At 37.1% G+C, this 24543-nt stretch overlaps 1 protein-coding gene across 5 annotated transcripts in view; it reads left to right on the top strand.

Annotated features, from left to right (window-relative positions):
• The window catches only part of Chn1 (chimerin 1), a 187976-nt gene that overhangs the window by 62563 nt on the left and 100870 nt on the right, over window positions 1-24543 (top strand). For all 5 annotated transcript variants that reach the window (XM_004857705.4, XM_087200621.1, XM_087200616.1 and 2 more), the window contains 2 exons: window positions 14927-14958; window positions 18461-18574. In XM_004857705.4, the coding sequence (XP_004857762.1) occupies window positions 14927-14958; window positions 18461-18574 (146 nt within the window). The remainder of the gene's footprint in view (window positions 1-14926; window positions 14959-18460; window positions 18575-24543) is intronic.

The following is a 24543-nucleotide window of genomic DNA, read 5'->3' as shown; positions in this document are numbered from 1 at the left end:
TGCAGCCTCAGAATGGACCCACTTCTTTTTTCCAGCCATTCAAACAGTGGGGGATGTAGTGATGACTTTTAAACTGATAAAATCAGATCTCTACTCTGACACACTTTTCAAGTTAGTGTTGCAGGGAGCTGAAAGCATTTTCAAATAGCAGTTTTCTTTTTCTAGGCTAAATGGGTAAAGTAGACAGAGGCTGGACAAATGTAATGAAACTCAAATCGGTGCTATTACTAGAATGAGAAATGTAGAGAAAAATTAAATATTTTACATTATATTCCAACTCTAATCACTATACCAGTTGGATATACAGTATATTGGATGTTATACTTAACTGATTGTGTCAACTTGAGTAAGAAGCACCCAGCTAAATTGGATCAGCATAGTTCTGGGTGTGGCTGAAGGAATTTACTGAAGATAGATGACCCACCCTGGGTGTGAGTGGCACCAGCCAATAGGCTTGCCACCTGAATGGAATAAAAGGGAAAGGAATGAGGAAGGCTCACTTCTCTTTCTTTGGAGCTCGTCCCCTTCACCTTGGATGTTGATTCCTGCCTTCCAGCATAGACTCTTCAGCCTTCTAGGGCAGACTCATCAGCCTTTCATCACAACCTCTTTAGCCTCCTCATACAGTCTTACATGGGACACTACAGAGAGCTCCAGGCCTTTTACATTTGATTGGATCCTTTGATCTTCAGCGTGCAAACAGCCCTTTTGCACTCTTCCACATCTGACTCTGTGGGTGGCCATTTAAATCGTTCTATATTTATATATCTTGGATTAAGTCTGTTTTCTAGTAAGCACTGGCTGATACACTGGGTATGTATTATGGTAATGCTTGTTTTTTTAAATGTTTCTTTTCAGACCTACTTATAGAAGTAGGAAATTGATTGTAATTGCTTTATTTACTTGCCTTGCCCAAACAGTTTATATCCAGGCTTATTGACGGGTGTATAGTGTAAATTGATAAATGCTTGCAGTGCAAAAAAATGCATGTATTTTTGAATAGCTTATTTTTCAATACAGTATTATAATTGACAGAATGAGCCAAAACAGGAGCACCTGAGGCAAGGCTTTATTGGGGAAGGAGCTGCCCAGCTACCTTGAAAATGGCGAGAGAGAGCAAGACTAACTGGGGTGAGGTTTATATAGGGTCGTGCTGTGGGGAGAGTATCTTGAGAGTTGAGGCAAGGGACATGGGTGATTGAAAGGGGAGGATCCTGTGGGTAGCAGGATGGAGCAACAAGTTCGGTTTTGCTTCTCCAGAGCGGGTAGGTTTCACTTTTCCGAAGTGGCACATTTCTTTAAGCGGGAACCATTTTAGGAATGGGAGCCATTTTAGGATGTAGGACCATTGGGGCCATTTTGTCTGGTATAGAACTCTATCAGTAACATGGCTTACAAAAATGGATGTATTACTAAAAAGCTAACTCCATACAAACATATTACCTTACAAAGTTGAATGAAATGATGAACAAAAGGAGAAAGTTAGGACAGCGTTTATTGGAAGTATAAAAAGAAAAATAGTGGAGTCGTGCAGAAGATGCCGAATCACCTCGCTGCAGACAGGCAGGTCTGCCCACACCCTACCGAGGTCCCCAGTAGCACGGAACATGCCGAATCACCCCGCTGCAGACAGGCAGCCACCTGATTCCACACTACAAAGACGCAGAGGATATCAGACCACCAGACGAAGGTACTGAGTCCCACTGTTCCCAGCCCAGAGGTAGGGGCTTCTGAGCCATCATCCCACTGCTCCTGGTCCAGAGGAAGGGGCTTCCCGGTCACCATCCCTCCGGCTGCTCCCAGCCCAGAGGAAAGGGCTTTTGGGCCACCTTCTGTCCTGCTGCCCCTGGCCCAGAGAAAGGGGCTTCTGAGCCACCATCCCACTGCTCCTGGTCCAGAGGAAGGGGTGTCCCAGCCACCATCCCTCCGGCTGCTCCCAGCCCACAGGAAAGGGCTTTTAGGTCACCATCCCTACCGCTGCTCACGGCCCCTGTCCCACCTCACCCAGCTCAGAGGTGGTAATCTGTGCAGGTGCTAACAGCCCCCCACCCCAGTCGAAATGAGAAAACACATAAATAAGTCTCAAAACCAGACTTCCAGATCACCTACAGCAACCCCAAAGGGAAATGAGATGGAACATGCTGATACTCAACCACCTGGACCCACTGAACTGGCAACAAAAGGGGATCTGGAAAAAATGAAATCAGAAATAATTTCTCAGATAACAGGAGAAATTGTGCCCCTAGTGCAAGACATGATTGATAAATGTAGAGAGGAGCTCAGGAACATGATGGAATCCCAACATAAGAAACAAATGGAATCCATAAAACAGATGCAAATAGATTTCCAGGACGTGAAAAACTCCATTGAAAGTCTACACAGCAGAATGAGCCAATGTGAGGACAGAATTTCAGATATAGAAGATAAGATTGGAATTAGTGACCAGGAAAAGAAAAATTGCTTCAAAATTATAAGGGAACATGAGAAATCAATCCAGCAGCTGCTAGATGATGCGAAGAAGAATAACATAAGACTGATTAGAGTCAATGAAGAAACAGGAGAGAGTGCAGATGACATAAAAAATCTCTTCACAGAAATAATGGCAGAAAACTTCCCAAGCAGGGGAAAAGAGCTTGACATACAGATAAGTGAGGCATATAGGACTCCAAATAGCCTTGATCAAAAAAACTCTACACATAGGCATGTAATTGTTAAGATTCCAGAAACACAACGAAGAACAAAGTTCTCCAAGCAGTGAGAGAAAAGAAACAAATCAGATACAAAGGAACGCCCATCAGAATCACAGCAGACTTCTCAACACAAACCCTCAAGGCAAGAAGAGCTTGGAGTGACATATTCCAAGCCCAAAAAGAAAACAGCCTCCAACCCAGATTGATGTCCTCTGCAAAACTATCTTTCAAAAATGGATGGAGAAATAAGATACTTTCATGACAAAGAGCACCTTAGGAACTTTGTGAATACCAAACCAGCACTCTAAAGAATTTTACACAATATCCTAGGAACAGACATTGAGGATCACAACCCCAGGAAGCAAAGCAGAATGAACCCATCTGGCATGACAAAAAATTAAATATAAAGGGGGAGAACCCAACGAAAAGAAAAAGTCAAGGCAATGACAAGTCAATACATTTCAGTTATAACCATCAGTGTTAATGGTCTCAATTCACCAATCAAAAGAAATAGACTGGCAGAATGGGTCAAGAAGCAAAATCCCACAATATGCTGCATACAAGAAACACACTTAATTCAAAAGGAAACTCATAGACTGAAAGTTAAAGGGTGGAAAACAATACTGCATGCGACAGGAGCCCGAAAAAAAGCAGGAGTAGCTATCCTCTTGGCAGATCAAGTAGATTTCAAACCAACACTGATTAAGAGAGATGAAGAAGGACACTACATCCTTGTAAAGGGAACAATCCAAGAGGAAGAGATGACGATCATAAATATCTATGCACCAAACACTAGTGCATCCAACTATATAAAACAAATACTAACAGACATGAAAAGTCATATATGCACTAATACAATTGTAGTGGGGGACCTCCACACCCCACTGTCACAAATAGATAGATCAACTAGACTAAAAATAAGTAATGAAATACTAGAACTCAATCGAACCCTTGAACAAATGAACTTAACAGATGTTTACAGAGTCTTCCACCCCACAAAATCAGAATATGCATTCTTCTCAGCTGCAATGGGTCATTCTCAAAAATAGACCACATACTCACACATAGAACATGTTTAAGTAAGTGCAAAGGAATTGAAGTTATCCCCTGTACATTATCAGACCATAGTGCGATGAAATTGGAGATCCATAGCAAAAGAAACTCAAAAAATGTCATAAACACGTGGAAATTGAACAACACACTTCTGAATAACCAATGGGTCACAGAGGAAATTAAAGAAGAAATCAGACAGTTCTGGCCGGGGATTTAGCTCAGTGGTTCTGCCGCCTGCCTCGAAAGCACAAGGTCCCAAGTTCGATCCCTGGTACCAAAAAAAAAAAAAAAAAATGCTTTGCTGGGGATTTAGCTCAGCGGTTTCGCCGCCTGCTGCGCAAGCGCAAGGACCTGAGTTCGATCCCCAGTACCAAAAAACAAAAACAAAAACAGACAGTTCGTCCAATTAAATGACAATGACAATACAACATACCAGAATCTATGGGACACAATGAAAGCAGTCTTACAAGGGAAATTCATAGCAGTGAATACACATATTAGGAAAACAGAACGAGCCTAATTAAACAACCTGATGCTGAACCTCAAGCTTCTAGAAAAAGAAGAGCAGGACAACCCCAAAGCTCATACAAGGGAGGAAATTATAAAGATCAGAGGAGAAATCAATGCAATCAAGACTAAGAGAATGATACAAAAAAATCAATGAAGCCAAGAGTTGGTTCTTCGAAAGAATCAACAAAATTGACAAACCTTTAGCCAACCTTGTCAGAAAAAGAAAAGAAAAGGCCCAAATCCATGCAATTAGGAATGAAAAGGGCGAAATGACAACAGACCCAGCAGAAATCCAGACGATCATCAATACCTACTTCCAGAACCTATACGCCAGTAAGATGGACAACACAGAAGAAATGGACAGATTCCTAGATACATATGAATTACCAAAGTTGAATGAAGAAGACCTAAAAATTCTGAACAACCCAATATCAACCAATGAAATTGAAAATGTAATTAAAAACTTATCAACTAAGAAAAGCCCGGGCCCTGATGGCTTCACTGCTGAATTCTACAAGACATTTAGAGAGGAACTGCTGCCACTACTGTTTCAACTCTTCAATGAAATTGAAAGGGAAGCAATACTCCCAAATTCATTCCTGGAAGCAAGCATCACCTTGATCCCCAAAGCAGAGAAAGACCCAACTGAAAAAGAGAACTATAGGCCAATCTCACTAATGAACATAGATGCAAAAATCCTTAATAAGATACTGGCAAACAGAATGCAGAAGATCATCAAGAAGATCATACACCCTGATCAAGTGGGATTCATCCCAGGGATGCAGGGATGGTTCAATATACGAAAATCAATTAATGTAATACATTATATCAATAGAGCCAAGGACAAAAACTATATGATCATCTCCATAGACGCAGAAAAAGCATTTGACAAAATCCAACATGCATTTATGATAAAAACCCTACAAAAAATTAGAATAGATGGTCTCTACCTCAAACTGATAGAAGCCATCTATGAAAAACCAACAGCCAATATCATACTAAATGGTCAAAAACTGAAATCCTTCACACTAAAATCAGGAACAAGACAAGGATGTCCACTATCACCACTCTTGTTTAATATAGTTCTGGAAACATTAGCCATGGCAATTAGACAAGAGAAAGAAATAAAAGGAATAAAGATAGGAAATGAAGAAGTCAAATTGTCATTATTTGCAGATGACATGATACTCTATATAGAAGACCCCAAGAACTCCACCAAAAGTCTTCTAGACTTAATAACCAAATTCAGTCAAGTAGCTGGTGACAAGGTCAACACACAAAAATCAATAGCTTTCCTCTACACAAATGACAGACTCACTGAGAGAGAAATAGGGCAAATAATTCCTTTCACAATAACATCCAAAGAACTGAAATACCTAGGAATCATCCTAATGAAAGAAATCAAAAACCTCTTCTCTGAAAACTATAGCACTCTGAAAACAGAGATTGAAGATGATATCAGAAAATGGACAGACATCCCCTGCTCCTCCTGGGTAGGAAGGATTAATATAGTGAAAATGGCCATACTTCCAAAACTGCTATATAGATTTAATGCAATTCCAATTGAGATCCCAGCAGCATACTTCATGGACCTTGAGAAAATAATCCAAAAATTCATTTGGAACAAGAAGAGTCCCAGAATAGCAAAAGCAATTCTAGGTAACAGAGACATGGCAGGGGGTATCACAATCCCCAACCTGCAACTGTACTACAAAGCTACTGTGATAAAAACAGCATGGTACTGGCAAAGAAACAGACCTGAGGACCAGTGGAACAGATTAGAAGATGCAGAAACAATGCCAGACACACTCAGCCATCTCATCTTCGACAAAGGAGCCAAACACCCTCACTGGAGGAAAGATAGCCTCTTTAATAAATGGTGCTGGAAAAATTGGGCTTCAACTTGCCAAAGATTAAAACTAGACGTATATTTCTCACCATGCACTAAACTAAAATCTAAATGGATTAAAGATCTAAATATTAAAATAGAAACTCTGAACCAGTTGGAACAGAGGTTAGGTAGAAGTCTTGAAGACATCAGTGTAGGAAAAGATTTTATGAACAAAACCTCAGTTGCCCATGAACTACCACAAACAATCAACACATGGGATCTGTTCTTATTAAAAAGCTTCTGCACAGCAAGAGAAACCACCAGCAGTGTGAAGAGACAACCCACAATGTGGGAAAAAATCTTCACCTGCTCTTCCTCAGACAAAGGTCTACTATCTCCAATCTATAAAGACCTTAAAAAGATCAGACCTCCCAAATTTAAAGACCCAAACTGAAAATGGGCATCTGAAATGAACAGACATTTCTCAGACAAAGAAGTAGAAATAGCAAATAAATACATGAAAAAATGTTCAACATCACTGGTCATTCGAGAGATGCAAATGAAAAAAATGCTGAGATTCCACTTCACTCCAGAAAGAATGGCTGCTATCATGAAATCAACCAATAACAAATGCTGGCGGGGCTGTGGGGAAAGAGGAACCCTGCTCCACTGCTGGTGGGAGTGTAGACTGGTGCAAGCACTGTGGAAATCAGTATGGAGATACCTCAAAGAACTAAGACTGGAAGTCCCATTTGACTCCACTATTCCATTGCTGGGGATCTTCCCCAAAGAATTAAAAGAATCATACCACAGTGATATATGTGTACCCATGTTCATCGCAGTGCAGTTTGTAATAGCTAAAAACTTGGAAACAGCCCAAATGCCCATCAACTGGAGACTGGATAAAGAAAATGTGTTTTTTAATAAAGTGGAGTACTACTCAGCCATCAAGAATGAGAAATTAGAGACATTTATAGCTAAGTGGATGCACATTGAGGCAATACTCTTAGGTGAAGTAAATAGGACACACATGTGTAAATACCGAATAGTCTCTGGTGTGAGAAACTGAAAGTGTAAATAAGGACTAAATGTATAATAGGTAACGTGAAATAGGAAGAAAAGGGGCAAAGGGGAAGGAAGTGGGAGGGCTAGGGGAAAGGATAGAAGGGAATGGGATTAATATGAAAAAATGGAAAAATAGGAACAAAATCTGTGTAAGTAGGGAGGACTGGATGGGTTGAAGGGAGGGCTGGGCAAGGGTGAAAAATAACCAAGAGAGACTATGGAAAGGTACAAATTTCCAATGATGAATGTCATTGTATTGTATACCTAAAATGGACCAATGATTAGAATGAATAATCGGTAATGTAAAATAGGAAGAAAAGGTCCAAAGGGGTAGGGGTAGTGGGAGGGGCAGGGGAAAGGAAAGAAGGGAAAGGAAAAATGATGAGAAATGGATAAAATGGAAGTAAAGTCTTTGTAAATAGGGAAGGGTGGAGGGCGTGAAGGGAGGGCTAGGAATGGGGAAAAAATAAGAACCAAGATGCATTATGTAAAGGTACAATTCCCAATGAGAAATGTAATTGTGTTGTATACCTACAATGTACCAATAAAAGAATTTAATACAAAAAAGAAGAAAAAGAAAAATAGCTCCAGGTTGGGGGGTCCTGAGAGGATTGCTGCATACAGCCTCTGCTCAGGAATTTGCTCAGTTCAGTGGCCACTTATAAGAGCTGGCTCCCTGGGTTTAAAATGAACAGTTGGAACTCATGCTTTCCAAACCAGTTATTCAGTGTTCAGAGATTAAACCGACTTTAAAAGAAAACCAGTTATTCTGCATTTTAAGTTCCTCTAAACTCAGGCCTGAATGTAAGGAGCTTTTGGAGTCTATTTCATCTGATGAACTCCTTTTTTGATCAAAGTCCCAGTTTCACTACCTATTCTTATTTAATTCTTATCAGTAGAGCTGATCACTTTGGTCCACCTTATGCCCTTTCTCTTGCTAGCTGCCTATTCATAAGCTAACTAAACTGCCTTTTATATTACTGTGTATCTTTTAGAGATGTTTTGGTTCTTTCTAGGGTTGTGGACTGAAGTAAATTATATTTATTGTAGGATGCTAAATTAGATAGAAATTAATACACAATCAGAAAGGAACTGGGCTCTCAGGGAAGTTAGCATAAAAATAAAGACATCAAAATTGTGGCTTGAGGTGCATCTGAAGTAGGCCAGGCCATAGATAAAGATGCAATGGCCAGGCCTATGTGCCTTCCTAAGGGATAAACAAACAGTAACTTGAAATTATACTGTAATTAGCACCATTTTGTCCAGTAGATCCAGATAGGCATCAGTCAGTCGCTCAGGTGGTTGGGTGACCAAAGCATCTGGACCCATGCTTTCCCAAAATGCCTTCGTTCTTTCCTTGTACCCTTGCTAAGGGACTTGTTTCCCTATTGGATCCTTAGCTAAGCAGCCATACTTGTAATCCTATAGGTTGATGGTAGGTTTATTGTAGATCATTAAATTAATTAGATATCTTGTAGGCAGTTAGACAGGGCCAGCTCACTAGGAGCCAACATGGAATACAATCAAGACACATTCACTCAAGGCCAGCACTGTAAAAGGAGAGAAACTACCACACCCACGTAGGATAATTAGCAGTGACTGATATTCAAATAGGTATCAATCACCTGGGTAGAGGAACCAAGGTCTTCCAAGAAATATCCCTGACCTACCCTTTACCACCAAAAATCCTTGATCATTCCTTCTACACTTGCTACGTGACTTATTTCCCCATTGGATCCCCATTTAATCAATATTACCTAGGGACTATACTTATTGTAATCTTATTGGTTGTTCATAGTTTTGTGCACCTTGTGATTTCTCATTGGATCAATATTACCTGAGGGACTGTACTTGTAATCTTACTAGTTGACTATAGTTTTGTTCCACCTTGAATCCGCCTCACCTCATGGCTTTGTCCCATAAAACACTTTTGAGAAGTGGGGTGAGCAGGCAACTCATTTTCTGGTCTCCCTTCTGTCTCTCTCAGAAGTTATCTTTCTCTCAATAAATTTTTCCTACTCTTAACCTCCGTTCCTAGAATTCATTTTTCAATTTTAGAAAACATGAACTCACACTTTGGATATCTAGCAGGTTTGGGAGTTACATCTTTTCCCCCTGTATCAGTTTGACCCACATTGTGCCCACATTGTAATGACTTTGCTGTATAAAATACCCCTGACATAGGGCCTCGGTGATTACCCCATTCAGGACCCCTCCTGGAAATCAAGGAGCTATTCTTCTCTCCCTATTGCCAATAAAACTCTCCTGACTTCTTTTGGTTTACGACTTCATTCCTCCATGTTGTGGAACCACAAACTTGGCACATCTGACATCTACCATCATCAACAGTTTTTCTACATGATCATTTTCATTAGCCCATAAAGTCTATTATTTTTTCCATTCTCATGACTGACACCCAATTCCTTTGCTCTCCTTTACAGAAAACATTTGAAAGTGTGGTCTGTACTTGCTGTCTGTAATCCTCTTTTCTCATATTTTTGGTTACTCCTCTTCAATCAGGCTTTTGCCCTCCACAGTTCCAGCAGAACTGCTTTAGCAGGGTCACCTGGGTCCCTTCCTTTGGTCATCCCATCAGTAGTATTTGACAGGAGAGAAAGCTCCTTTTTGTGTTGCAGTTTCCTTGCTTCATGGCTAAGATGCTGTATTATTTTTGTTTTCTTCCTGCCTCCAGCATCTCCTCCTTTGGTTCTTCTTTCTCCATCTCTTGTTTTTTGGGTACTTCTGGCATTGATGTTCATTTCAAGTTTACTCTGATGATCTTCAAATTTTCAAATTTTAATGCAATTTATATTTCCAGTAAAGTACTGTCTTCCAAACTCCAGACCATATATCCAATTGCTTTCTCTACAGTTTCCCTGAGATAACTAATACACATCTCAAATGTGAATAGCATGTCCAAAACAGAACTGACCTTCACCTCCTCCTCAAACCTGCTGTTACCACAGCCTTCAGGTCTCAGATAGGGCAGATCCATATTTCCAGTTGCTCAGATTTAAAAAAACAAAACACCGTACACTGTCTTTCACCTTTTTCAAGTCCAACTATCCTAGGTCACATTGACTTGTACCAGTTTTAGCCTTTAGTTTTAGTCCTTGATTATTATTATGGATTTATAAAATTTAGAAGCAATCATAAATGTTTATATAATCATATATTTTTACTACTGCGTGTAATATTTAATCCTAATTGGATATGTTTACTATTAAACTAAATAAGGATTATTTTTATATTACTCACCTTTAGTTTGATTGTAAGTAAGTCAGAATTTGAAGACCATTCCAAATCACCACTTAACTACTACTATCTTAGACAACAATAAAATATCTAAATGGTGTTATAGAGAAAGAAAAATTTCTCTAACTTCTTAGATTCAAGACCTTGGGCCTACTAATTAAACTGATACACAATTGATTAACAGAATTAAACATTCATTTCATATGCACAGGATAAGCAGCCACAGAAAAGTGAATACCAGAGTAAAGAGATCACACTGCGATTTAAATCCCATTTTAACAAAGGATGGTAAAGTGAGAGAAGAGGCCAGGAAAAGGGCTTGGGGCTAGGGCGGAAGAGGGTATGTTGTGGGAAGGAAGTTTATGATAAGAAGAATTTGGTAAGGTTTATTATGCCCACTCAGGCCATTTTAGGTAAAAGGAGTTGTCTCTGGAGTTGTTCTCTTCTTTTTGGTATGGGAGAGGATTACTCCTTCACATATGGAAATGTCCTTTACAAATGTAAATTTTCTTTCCAAAAGGGGAATTTATACGCTGCATGTAGGCCGAAAAGGGGAGGATAGGGAGCTTCTGCGATATTTGTTGTTAATTGCCTTTAGTTCAAAAGAATCCTTATGCCAAACCAGCATGTTTAGGGATAGCATATTCTGATCTTTTTCACTATCTAGAAGAGAGAAAAAGAATTATTTAATTTTTATTGTTTTTTATAATATCACTATAAACAAACCAGCAAAAGTGAAATAGGTGTCTGATTTTACTTTAGACATACTGCTTATTAAAATAGTGCTGTATTAACCTTCAGCTTTTACCTAATTCTTTTAATTAGAATTATTTTGGGTAAAACAAAATAATTATTTAGCAATTTAAGGCCAAAGTAAATTATGTTATGAAGATGATTACTTAGACATTTAATAGAAGCATAATATGGACTTAATGCAGGACTATTGAATAAATAATCAGTATTTGTCTTGGGATGGAAAATGATATAGACTGCTGGACCACTTGGCAGCCGCCAACTCTTCTATCACCACTCCTTTATACTTGTCTAGGATTTTCATCATTGACTATATTAAAAAAATCTTTTTACCTCAGTGCCACAGGCCTCATAAAGTACTTTACCTTGAACCAGCTGTAAGGGATCTCATAGTTTGAGGGAGAGACCATGATCTCTTCTGAGAAATGGTGAGGGACCCATTCTAATGTGTCTGAGGCTTTAATATTACATTACATAGAAGTTAACTTTGACTTCTATTTTCAAAAGTGATTTTTAGCTATATACTGCAGGAATGCATTTGTCTTTAAAAGGTATACTAAAAATAAGATTAAATTCCCTTTTATGCTCTCTCATGCCTTATATGGTCAGTTCCCCTATTTCACTAGAGGTAACTATTTGAATTTGGTATACACACTTTCACCTCTTTGTCTCTCTGATATATCATGTTTATGTGCTTTTTCCTAAGTGGTGACATATTCTCCTTATTCCACAACTTATTTTTGTATTTAGTGACTGTATGTAGTATTTAGTAATTAGTCCCTATACATCTGCATCATTCCTTCAAATTGTGCATTTTATACTATAAGCAGTTTATTTACTGGTATGCATGTATTTCCATTTTTAAAATGTCTGTGAACAGTGCTGAAGTAAACATACATGTTTTCATGTGTACATGTGCAGGTGTTCCTCTAGAATAAAAACAGCATTTGTACCTTTATAGTTTGAACAGATAAAGCTAAATTATTTCTCTGAGGAACATTTTATTATATAATACTATACAAACTTAATTCTTTAAGACCTAAACATTGAATTTTTATCTCAAAGTAAAGATGTACTGTTAAGCAAATACATGACCCCATTCTTATAAGCTGTGAACCTAAAAATAGAATAACTACTAGCTGTTGGGGCCAACTGGGGTATTTTTTATATAGTGAGTTTTATGAACAGAGAAATTATGGAACACAACCAAATTAGGTAGAGTGTATTGTGGGAAGATAAAGAACTACAGCCTAAGAAGAAAATAGAAGATTCCTGAAGGATGTATTATTTAAGAATCATTTTAGGAAAAGGTGAAATCATGGCTTCTTACAGATAGGAAAATGAACAAGTATTAAAAATTTATTTCATTCATGAGATAAGAGACAACCAGGCAGATTCTGTAATTAGTTGAAAGGAAAAGTCAAAGCAACACAAATTATATGGACTCAAAGGATATTGAAATGAATCGTACAAAAAGACAAAATTAGTTTCTTCACTAGGCATGGCATAGGGAATTGCCATCTTCAATTAAATTACTACCATGCAGGAAAAAACTTAGGTATTAATTGCCGACAATTAGAGAGTTCCTAAATAACCCACAGACAGTTTACTGGGCTAGAATCTGATCTGCCAGGAGGTTATGCCATAGATGATGCATAGTTTTTAATTGAAACACAATTTTTTTTCTGTACTATGAATAAATATCTCAAGTTTGCTAAAAGAGCGCCAGATCTGGAGGACCAATGGATATGTAACTCAGACTTGGCAGCCGGGCTAGGTGCAGAAGCAAGGGACATGATTGTTGAATAGTTTAGGTAGGCTTTGAAGTTGCTTTGGGAACTGCTGTTATTCAGGCTAATTCAGATGAGCCAATGTCAAACTGACTGAGAGTTTGAGCCTTTTTTGCTATACCTAAGAATTTTAGATTTCCTTTGAGCTCTCCCATTTGAACAAGTCACCTTGAAAAATAACATCTCTAACACTTGGTTTGTTCACTACCGTATTACCTAGCAATAGTTCTAGGGGGTATATATCCAAAGAAATGAAACCAGTATGTGAAAAAAATATCTGCACACTGGTGTTCATGGCATCATTATTTCTAATAGCCAAGATACAGAATCGATGTGAGTGTACTTAAGTGAATTAATGGACAAATAAAATGTATATATGCATAATGAAATACTGTGTATTCCATTCCAATATACAATGAAATATTGTATATTCCAAATTGAGTACAGTTTAAAAAAGAAGGAAATTTATCATTTACAGCAACATGGATGGACCCAGAGGACATTGTATTACTGAAAGACACATACTATATAATGTCATTTCCATGTGGAATCTGAAAAAGTTTAACTTAGAGAAATAGAGTAAAATAGTAATTACCAGTGGCTGGAGTTAGAATGGTAGTTGGGGAAGTACTGGTTAAAGGACACAAAATTTCTGTTGGATAGGAAGAATGAGGCAAGAGATCTATTATACAATATGGTGATATAGTTAATAACAGTATATCATATTTTTGATATTTACTAAGAGAAGATTCTAAGTGTTCTGGCCAAAAAAGTATGTGAGGTAATACATGTGTTTATTAAATTGACAATTGCATAGTGTATACATGTATCAAAAAATAATGGTACATGTAATACATATACATATGTATGCATAATATACATATGTTATACAAATAAATATGGTTTTTATTTTTTAATTTAAAATACATAAATAAAAATAGATTACTTTGTAACAAAAATAAGTAAAGAATAATAACACTTATAAAAAGAAAATGGTATCATTCCTGTGTTATTATGAGGATTGAATGATCTTTAAATGTAACTAAAACATAACAAATAGCATGAGCTCATTAAATGTAACCCATGGTGTCACCCAGGTACCTCCTAGGGGAAAGTTTTTTGCTTCTGAAATTTTGCAGTTTGAACTGGCTTCTTGTCACTCAGGATCCAGTTTAACTGTCATCTCAGATCAACCTTTCCTGGCTACCCAATTTAAATCTCTCTATTTCTTTTTGTTACTCATTCTTACTTTTGTTACAGTACTTATTGTGATATTTTTTTCCATTATTTTCTTTTTAAAACTTACTTGTTTTTTTGCCAGTAGAATGTAGTTCCAAAACAGTAATGGCAGTTTTGGTCTTATTCAGTGATGTATGCACTACAAGTAAGAAAGTACCTATCACATATTTGCTTCTCAATAAATATTTTTTTAGTGAATGAGGCAAATGCCGTCTGTCCTCCTTCTAGTCAGTAAGAATTCCTCTGAGACTTTTCTTAGCTATAGGCAGCACACATGCCATGACAAACTAGGGGAAGATAGACTCTGGTGAAGCAAGAGCTGATGGGAAAACAGAAGGACAAAATTGTATTGAGATGTTAATAGAATGGAGAATGTGGAGTAACAGGAAAGGAGAGGAATAGAGGAGGATGGAAGAGAAACCCACAATCTGTTGAGACATGATTGTGGCATTAAGTTTTTGGATGTTTTATTTTACTCTTTCAATAAAGTGATGTAGATATCTTTTCCAGTGCATTACACTTGCAGAAATAAAAGATAGTTTAGTTCAATTCTTCAGGGATAACACAACATTTACCAGACTAAATGGCATGATCTGCTGGTAGAACTGAGACTTCATGCATTGATCTCTAATCTTATTCAATTTTTTCTTAATCTGTGCTTTAGTTTATCACATATACAAAATGTTGTCTGCACATTTGCATTTTTACAACTATATATTTTTTTCTTCTTTTTCCCATAGGTAGAAAACAGACCAAAGTATTATGGAAGAGAGTAAGTATGGATTATCAAGAAACATTTGTAGATTGGTATATGTAAAAGACATGTTTAATATATGCTGTGATTAAACATACAGCAAGATAAAGGAAGTATTCAAGTTTAGAGGGATAAGATTTTCTTTTTTCCAGGTACTGATGTAATTATTCTAATTGGTAAAAAGATAGAGACAATAAAGACAAGAAAAGAGCATGGGAAAATGTATATGCAATAATGTTGAAGGTGCTGGCCACTTAAGTGAATAATGCTAGATGTATATGAAGAAAATGTGTATATTTGTGTGTGTATGTATTCGATAAATACACATATACACATTTTTCTACATACAGTGGGATACGGATGATTTATTTCATATCTATACCCTTTTTCAAGTTTTATGTAAGTAGTATGTACTCTCTACTACCAAGGAAAAAGAAGTAATTAATGCTACCCAGAAACAACAATTTTGTTTTTTTGTGGTGCTGGGATTGAGCCTCAGGGCCTTTAAACTGAGTGACATCCCTACCCATTTTTTATTTTATTCTTATTATTTTGGGGATAGAGCCAAACCTTGTTCAGCCAGGGTTTCACTATGTAGTTCAGGCTGGTCTTGAACTCATTATGTAGTCTAGGCTGGCCTCAAACTCGTGGCAATCCTCCTGCCGCAGCCTCCTAAGTGCTGGGACTATAGGCATCCCCCATCCCGCCAGGGTTTTTTTTTTCCTTTCTTTTTTCTTAAAATATTTTAAAATTTTGAGATATGGCCTCACTGAGTTACTAAGTTGGTCAGGCTCGTCTTAAAGTTGTGATTCTCCTGCTTTGGCATCTCACAAAGTTTTTGGATTATAGGCATGTACCACCATGCTTACTTCTGCAAAACAACTGTTAAGATTTTAAACAAAACAAAACAAAGATTTAAAAGTATTTCCTTCTGAAGAGTTATTTCCTCAATGTTTTATCTTTAAAAGTGAGATATGGTACATTCGTAGCGTAATTTTTCCATTTAATATTGTAATGAGTATTGCAGTACTTTTTAAAATTTGACTTTATTTGCATTTCCACAGTTGGGCAATAGGTTGTGTCCCAAAAATGGTTCAGAATGCTGCTGTAATAGTTTCTAGTTAGCACTTTGGAGAAAAATCCCTATATTCCCCAAATGAAATCATTTTTTCATGTTTTGAGATAAACTATAATATATATGACAAATGTTTTTAAATTGTTTAAAATTCCAAGTAAATTTTCAAGGCACTTGAGAATGGACCACAGGCACCTACCTATGATTTGGGAGGATAGTGATTCCAAAGTTGAGAAACACTGGTTTTCTTTATAATTGTATCATAATTTATAATATCACCCTCTGCTTTTGTCAGTTAAGTTTCTTTTAAACCATTCAAATTTGAGTGTCCTCATCAGAAATGCTTGGAACCAGAAGTGTATCAGATTTTGAGCAGTTCAGGTTTTGGAGTTTTGAATTAGGGATGCTCAATCTCTACTATTAAAAGTGATGTCATAAGAAACATCTTGGTGTAAGAAATTTTTGGGTGTAAGAAACAATAAGTCAACTAATATGAATAATTTTAAAGTTTTTTACAAAAATTTGTTTCTTGGGTTTGATTTTCTCTTAAGATAATTGAGGTTTTTTTTTTTTTAAACAGACAGATGCATTTTTCCAAGTGTATTAGTTGCTGTCATATAAACTTAAGTATATACCAATATACTAATTTAATGTATGTGTCACTGTAAGGGATATCTTGCTCCCAGCAGCTTCAGACTGTTAGACTCTGGACTTAATTCAAAACTACTGAGGATTTTATGGAGATAAAAAATTCAGGAGCCCATTGTAAACTTAGTTCTAATTGTCATGCTTTGAACATATTTACCATGAACTGTTTTAATGCTCGCAGACAACTGAATCATGCCCATAAGGAAAAACTCCTGAGAATTGCCACTTAGCCCTAGTAAAGTTTCTAAATTACGAAGGTGCCATTTCAGGGCATTTAATATTTATCATTCTAAATTCAGGTGACTGTTTCTTTTGTACCAGTGGAAGCTACAGTGTTTCTCTAGAGCACTAAGTCAGTGTAGTTATTGCAGGGGATGGGACACTTTCCCTCTACCCATTTAGGTTTGATAGCTGAGTCTGTGAAATAAACTAACAGCAGGAAGATTCACAGGAGACAAAGTCTATATATTATTAATTTTGATACAGTGTGTACAAGCCATCACAGAAAAATAAGGTGAATACCTAATGTAATCTGAGAGTTTGTATACTGTGTTAATATGAGAAGGAGATGGAAGATCTAGGTAATTTAGAGTGTAAATGATTTTTAGGAAAAATGAAATCACTTAAAAATATAAATGGGAGATATGCTTAGTTTGTGACAAAGTCTGTCTGGGTGTAATGTCGACTTTTAGTCTTCTCTCCTATGATAAGTTGGTCTTCAGTCTTCCAGGTTCATGAAACTCCTGGGGAGGGGATTGATGGCATTGAGTTCCTTTTGAAGGAAGTGTCTTTAGGTGGGTAAAGGAAGTTCAGAGAAACTCTTCTTGCCCTGACTGTTTTTCAAATGCCTTCAGTTCAAAATAATACACTAAAATAGCATATTTTAGGCTGACATGTCCTGAATTCTTTCATTATCTTTGAGTTACTAAAAGGGCATGAAAAGGGCCGGTGATTTAGCTCAGTGGTTCTGCTGCCTGCCTTGCAAGTGCAAAGACCAGAGTTCGATTCCCAGTACCAAAAAAAAAAGGGAGGCATGATATATATGTAAGTTCTTTGAATATTATAAGTCACCATACAAATGTAAGGTGGTTTTGGGTTTTTTTGTTTCATATTTTTAGTATTTGTTACCACTGACATTTTTCTATTTCAGCATTTTGTGTAAGGAATATGTTATTTATATTTATTCCTTTTTAAAATCAATGACAAAGTTTTGACAAGTTAAAGCAAGTATTGCAATTGTTTGCATGGTTTGAGTATTCAGTAATGCAGATTATGCACATTATTGGGCAGTCAAGCCAATTAAGGGCAACCTGGGTGCTGGCAAATTGCCAGCACAGACTCCAGTCAAAATTTTGGAGCAATGCCACTAAAGGGAAGAAAAAAATGGGATGAATTTCTGTATGCGTGCGTGTGCGTGTGTGTGTGTGTGTGTGTGTGTGTATGTGTATGTGTGTGTATATATTTAGCAAGTCCATATTATCAAATAGCTTCATAAGAAAGGATTGATCTCTCGAGAAGGGCTGATCTTCCCCCAGATATATGTGAATTTTACTTCATGCTTGGTGACCGGATTCCATAGCTACTTCAGTGCTGTTCTTATCACATAAGAAGCTGGCCAGGGGCCAGGCCCAGAGCAGCACGTGCATAGTTAAATCCAAGTGCTTTCCTTTGATTCTGTGGCAGTATTTTGTTTAGAAAATAGCTGAAGGTGGGTTGTTGTTGTTGTTGTTGTTTTTGTCCTGTTCTATTGAAAGAAAATGGAAAGCATACCATTTCTGAATTGGCTTTGTTTCTTAGGTTTCATGGCATGATCTCCCGAGAAGCAGCTGACCAGCTCTTGAGTGTGGCTGAGGGGAGTTACCTCATTCGAGAGAGTCAGAGGCAACCAGGAACCTACACTTTGGCTTTAAGGTTGGTCAGGGACCTGCAGTTATAACTGTGCTTCATTTAAAACTCTATTAATAGAGAGCTTTAAAATGTAAAAGTATCCAGCATGTAATTGAATTGGTTCTTAGTTTTCTTGGGACCTAATTACCATTTTAATAGCTTTGAGACCCTTTAAAAAAATTCCTCATGAATGGTAGTACTCAGTAATTAAAAATTAAAGAAACTTCTGAAACATTTTTCTTGTAGCTGCTTCCTTCCATTCCATCTTACCCATTCTATCCTGTTGTCTTGCTATGTCAGCTTCCATCTATTTCTTGAATAAGGAAAGAGGCTAAAAGAAAAGATGTTTGTAGTTCATAAGGCTAAAGCCAATGTCATTTCTCTTAGGTTGGAGTTTGGTTAAAGTAGCTTTTCTTGGGAGCTTTTGGTTCTTCCTGAACTTTGCCCAGTGTTTTGCCTGTCCTTAGTTTATAATATAGCACTCAGAAACAAGTACTTCCATCAACACTGTAATATAACCCAATAATAAGATCAGTAATACAGTAGAATGTTTATCCTTTGTGCCTACCCCAGGCTAGGCCTCTGACCTCGTTTAACCCTTACAATAAGTCTGTGTACTCTTATTCTGCTCACTTTACAGATGAGGATGCAGAAGGCCTGGAGCTTGAGTAACAGGCCAGCCAGAGTCACACAGAAGTTGTACAGCTCATATTTGAATCGAGTCTGTCTTCAGAGCTTGAGCTTTTTTTTTCACTACAGGGGATTGAACCCAGGGCCTTCATCCTGAGCTACATCCCTGCCCATTTCATTTTAGATGCACAGCATGGGCTTGAATTTAAGATCCTGCTGGAATTCCTGCTGGAATTACAGGCATGTGCAGCACACCCTGGCTAGAGTGTGACCTTTTAATCACTGTATATTCTTGTCTCTCCACAGATTTAGAATAATTAGCTATTTTTTAATTCATTTTCTGATGTGTTCATTTGTTCGTACACTCATCCATTCTTTGGAAAGGACTAAAAAATAGCAGCTTCTAAAGAAAGCTGTCAAAGATAATGACATTTCTTTTGGTAGCTATAGATGGAAGATAGAACGAGGGTGTTAGTGCTTAGGATCAATATGTTTGACTTTTTCTCCAACCACTTGTGTGAGTGATCAAGGACTTCATTCCTGTCTACAAGATTTAACATTAATCTTTCTGATAAATGCAGTGATAGGATTCAGTATTTTTTCATACTGAATTTTGAGTTAATTTCATTATTGGAGAATAGAGGTTGTTATAGAAATTTATGAAAATTTGCTTTTGATGGCCAATTATAAAGTATAAATTTCCCTAAAGTTACTTAATTATATTGTCTTTCGGGCAATCAAATACCTATTCATTTAGCCACTGTTTGATTTAGAAAACCAGTTGGAGAAATTACAGAATTTCTTCAAGTCAGTTGATCTTTTTGCTCTTACCATTTTATACTAGAACCATTACATTTCCAAATAGTATCGTCATCGATTGTCGGGGGTAAATAAGCCTTGATCTAAAGACTGATCAGAGTAAGAAAGAAAGAGCTTGGATAAAATAAGAGACAGAAATCTGCATAATTCTCTTTTCTATTTTACTTGGTTATAGTTTCCTTTACCTTTCCACAAGATAGTGTAGAAATTATAAAGCCTCAATTTGAACTTAGTTTTGCCTCATTGCAAAGTACCCCCTGTTGCCTCTCATCACTTAGCTGTCAGGTAGTTTTCATTGGCTGACACCAAAAAATATTCAAAGATTTGGTTTGGGATAGAGGAGCAACCAGACCTTTGAAGGCCTTCCTCTTTCCCAGCCTCTGGCCCTCTCATTCTACTATACTTTAAGTTTATAATCACTTTCCATCCATATGGCCCAGTTAATCTAGAATAGAAATTAAACATTAGATTGATGCAGGTGGTTGTAATTTATAGGTATGAAGGAATATTCAGTCTTTCCTTTGTTATTGAAAGTCACCATAAACTGTTACTTGAAAAATAAATACTAAGAAGGGCTGTAGGGGGAGGTAGGAAGAGGAATATGTGAATATGCATTGTGAGTAATTTAGGTGCTAAAGTGTAATTGACGTGTCCAGGGAATTGTTAAGCAGAAATTGAAATAGAGGTTATATTTATATGGGTATTCTTTCTTAACCTCTAACTTCAGCTAATGATTCTCCCAATCCGCCTCAGTTTGTTTTGGTTTTAGCATAACGTATGATCCATTTGGAGTAAACAGTTTGAGTAGTTTATAGCCATCTGTGTTCATTATGCACTTATTGTGTTAACCAAGGGCTCTAAAATTAGAAATAAGTCTTGAACTCAGTGGTCTCCATAGGCATTTCAAAGCCAGTATGTCCAAAACTGAACTCATCACTTTTCTGTCCTAATATCCTATAATAGATGTAGTTCCTTTATTAGGTGGTGCCTAGACTGTTAGTCTGTTTCCTAAGACTGATACCAAGAAATCATTTTTATTGTTCTCTTAGGTTTGTAATCCCTGGCAATATTTATGTAGAGCCCCTACTTTACATTATGTCACACACTATATCCCATAGCAAATAGATACTTTTATTTGCTGTTAAAATTGGGTAATTTTTTTAATATAAATTGCTGTTGAGATTAGCTTTGTAGCTTTCCTTTTGTGTTCTGGACCCATTCATTTCTTTTTACATTTCATCGTTTTGTTTTGTTTTTTGGTACTGGGCATTGAACTTGGGTCCTTGCACTTGTGCAGCAGGCGGCAAAACCACTGAGCTAAATCCCCCGTCCCATTTCATACTTTTTCATAGGTCTTGAAAGTCTGTGTTATCTAGCAGGAGAACTGTTTTTTTGTTTTGTTTTCTTTTGTTTTGGTTAGCAATGCTGGAGATTGAACCCGGGGTCTTTACACTGAGCTATATCTCTATCCCTTTTTTTATTTTTTAATTTAACTAAATTGAACTTGTGATCCTCCTGCCTCAACCTCCTGGAGTGCTCAGAACAGGCATGTGTTTGCTCATCTCATATAGTTGAGCCCGGCAATTCTATTTCTTAAGTATTTCTTTATATTTCTCCTCCTTTTTAAGTCTAAGCCACTCCTTGGACAATTCATTAAGAAATTTCCCCATGGTCAGCTTTGTCCTTTCTATCTTCTGTAGTATCATAAATGTTCATCTTAAAATCTGTTGCAGGTGCCAGGGACAGAGGTATATATACCTGTAGTCCCAGTTAATTAGGAGGCTGAGGCAACATAGCAGGGCCCCGCCTTAAAAAACAAAAACAAAAACAAAAAGCTAATGCAATGAGTTGAGCACAAGGTTTCAAAAATCATCCTTCTTTCTCATTGGCATCTTCCCTGCACTTCCTGATCTTTACTGTGTAATATATGGTGTTGTTTAGGGCAGTATGCAGTCTGGTGTAGGCTGTACATGATCACTGCACCAGTTTCCTGTGGTCAAGAAAGAGGCACTCATGCATACGTGGCCTGTCATCTATGAGGGAGATCTTTCTTTCATCTTCAGTTCCCTCTTTTTCCTTGACCTGAATTTTAGGCCAGGCCATATCTGGCTTTTCTACCCCTGCTCATGTTGATTCCTGATTTAGGAGAAATGGTGCTCAGTGAAAGTTTGTCCTACTTCTAGGGGGTGTGGATAGACATCTGCATGTTTGGAGCGAGCAGCTGGAGAAGGTGCGGCCCAGGCACTCACTTGTGACTTATCACATGTTTCAAGGTGACTTTGGGGTTTTCTGTCTGTTGATTTTGACATTTGGACAGATATAGTTTAAGGAAAAATCATGGCAAATATCAGTTACAAGTAACCTCATGGACAAAGTTTGGTTGAAAACATTTTCCTTATGGTTTTCATAGTCTCGGAGCTAATTGTTTAAAAAATTTTTTTGTTTGTTTGTTGTATTTTGTTTGTTTGGCTTTGAGACAGGAGAAGTTCAGGCTGGCCCTGAACTCAACAGTGATCCTCCTGCCTCAGCCTCCCAAGCGCTGGGATTACCAGCATGTGCTACCATGCCCAGCTAAAAATATATTTTATACAGCACTGGTTAACTTTTTTTCCACAGAAAAAACATTGTTAAGTTCATATTAGACATTTTATTTTGGCTTGTCTTCCAGTTCACCAGTCTTGTCTTCTGCTTTTTTTCATCTGTTTTTGCAGAGCTAGAAGCTGAACCCAGGGCCTCTTGAATGCTGGGCATTCTACTACTGAGCTACATGCCTTGCCCTCTGCTGTTGTTAAACCTACTATTAAGTTCCCAGTTTTAGATGCTATGTTATTTAGTTCCAGAACTTTTCATTTGCTTCTTGGAAATATGAAATAAGGAGTAGAAGGCTTGTGGGGAGCTAATATGAGTGGTCATATGAAATGACCATTTTAGCATTTGGCCTCTATTTTCTCATTTTTGATACTGTACCTGATAAAAATCTAAACAATTTCTGGCTATGCATGGAATCACAGTTCGTTCAGAACTAATTTTTTCATCATTTTTATCTGGAAATTTAATGTTTTTTTAAAAATTGGAATTTTAAATGTAAATGTAAGGTTTTTACTAACTCAACAAATTTGTTAGTGATTTTAATCTTAATGGTTGTTTACTTTTTCTGCTTTAAATACCAAAAATATATAAATAGCTGAAGTTATAGCTGAACATTAGGTTCTCAGTATTGTTCCTCCTGAGTTAACCATTTAATGTAGTTATCCATTTGTGTAGTTACCCATTTACTTGGGTTCTCTCCAAGAATTTTCTTGGAAATATAAAAAACATTTCTTTATATTAATGTTACACATTTAAATGACAGAGAACTAAAGTTATGCATAATTTTGATGTATTATTGGGGTTGCTGTCAATGTTGGTTCTTTTTGATATAAAATACCCCTTTTTTCTAGGGGCTTGAACTACTAAGTTTATTTCTTTTTACTGAGAAGAAAGATAAAATCTTAAGTATATATTTTCCAAAAACTAGGGAAAAGAGCTAGAAGGAAATATTTAAAACAATCACTTAAAAAGGAATCTTTTCAATGTAATGTGCAGATTGAAGAGGAAGATCAGAAAGAATAAGGAATTGAGGTTTTTAAAAATCCATCACAAAATAATTGGAATTATCTATTCACTGTTAGGACTTTGGAAATGATATTGTAGTTAGATTTTCCAGTCTGACAAACCTGAGCTCTAGTTGCCTGTCTTTTTCTCTCTCCCTGTCTCTCTCCCCCTCCCTCTTACCCTCTCTATGTACGTATATATGTATTCATAGTCATATATATATATATATATATATATATATATATATATGCTTTGGTTTCTGATTTGTAAAATGAGTATAGTAAGCCCAGTATTGAGTATTCTCAAAAGAGACCATTTTAAAGTTTGTTATCCCAATTTCAAGAATTATATTCAGTATCAATAGATGCTTTCAGCTTTATTATCTGATACTCAAGCAAACTCTACTGCTTTAAACCTAAATTTTTTAAGGAAATATAGTATCTTACCTAGTAAAAAGTTTAGAAACATAATAACAGCATGGGTGGTCAATATTTTAGTGATGTAAGGAAGGGCTTGTGTTTTCATGGCCACTCAGCATCAGCCAAAGGTAGCTGCCAGAGTCATATGTTTCCTTGTTTATGCCCAGCAAGAGAGTTCAAAGGAACTCTCATGTAGTATCATCCTTCCTTTCAGGTCAATAGGACCAGTACAAGTCTCCCTTTCCCAGCCTCAGCCACCGGTATCTCCAGGGAAGTCCAAATACTGGTTGCTCATCTAACTAGCACCTACCCCTAGAGCTGGGAAGTGGGATCAGCTTCTTCTGGAAGAGATTGCTCTTTTTTTGCTGACTGTGCAAACAAAATCTGGTTTTCCTTTCTTTTAAATGGAGGAAGAAAGTTGGAGAAGGGGGAGGGGATGGATACCAGTTAGATAATCAATAACGGCCATGCTGTAGTTGTTAAGATAGTTTCCTTGCTAGGCAGTGAGAATCAACCCATGGTCTAATTCTT

The sequence above is a fragment of the Heterocephalus glaber genome, unplaced genomic scaffold (assembly GCF_053883595.1).
Source record: "Heterocephalus glaber isolate CG9 unplaced genomic scaffold, H.glaber_assembly_v1.0 deba00000347, whole genome shotgun sequence".
NCBI lineage: Eukaryota > Metazoa > Chordata > Mammalia > Rodentia > Bathyergidae > Heterocephalus > Heterocephalus glaber.
Note: the sequence above shows the minus strand (reverse complement) of the source record. Positions and strands in the feature narration are given on the sequence as shown.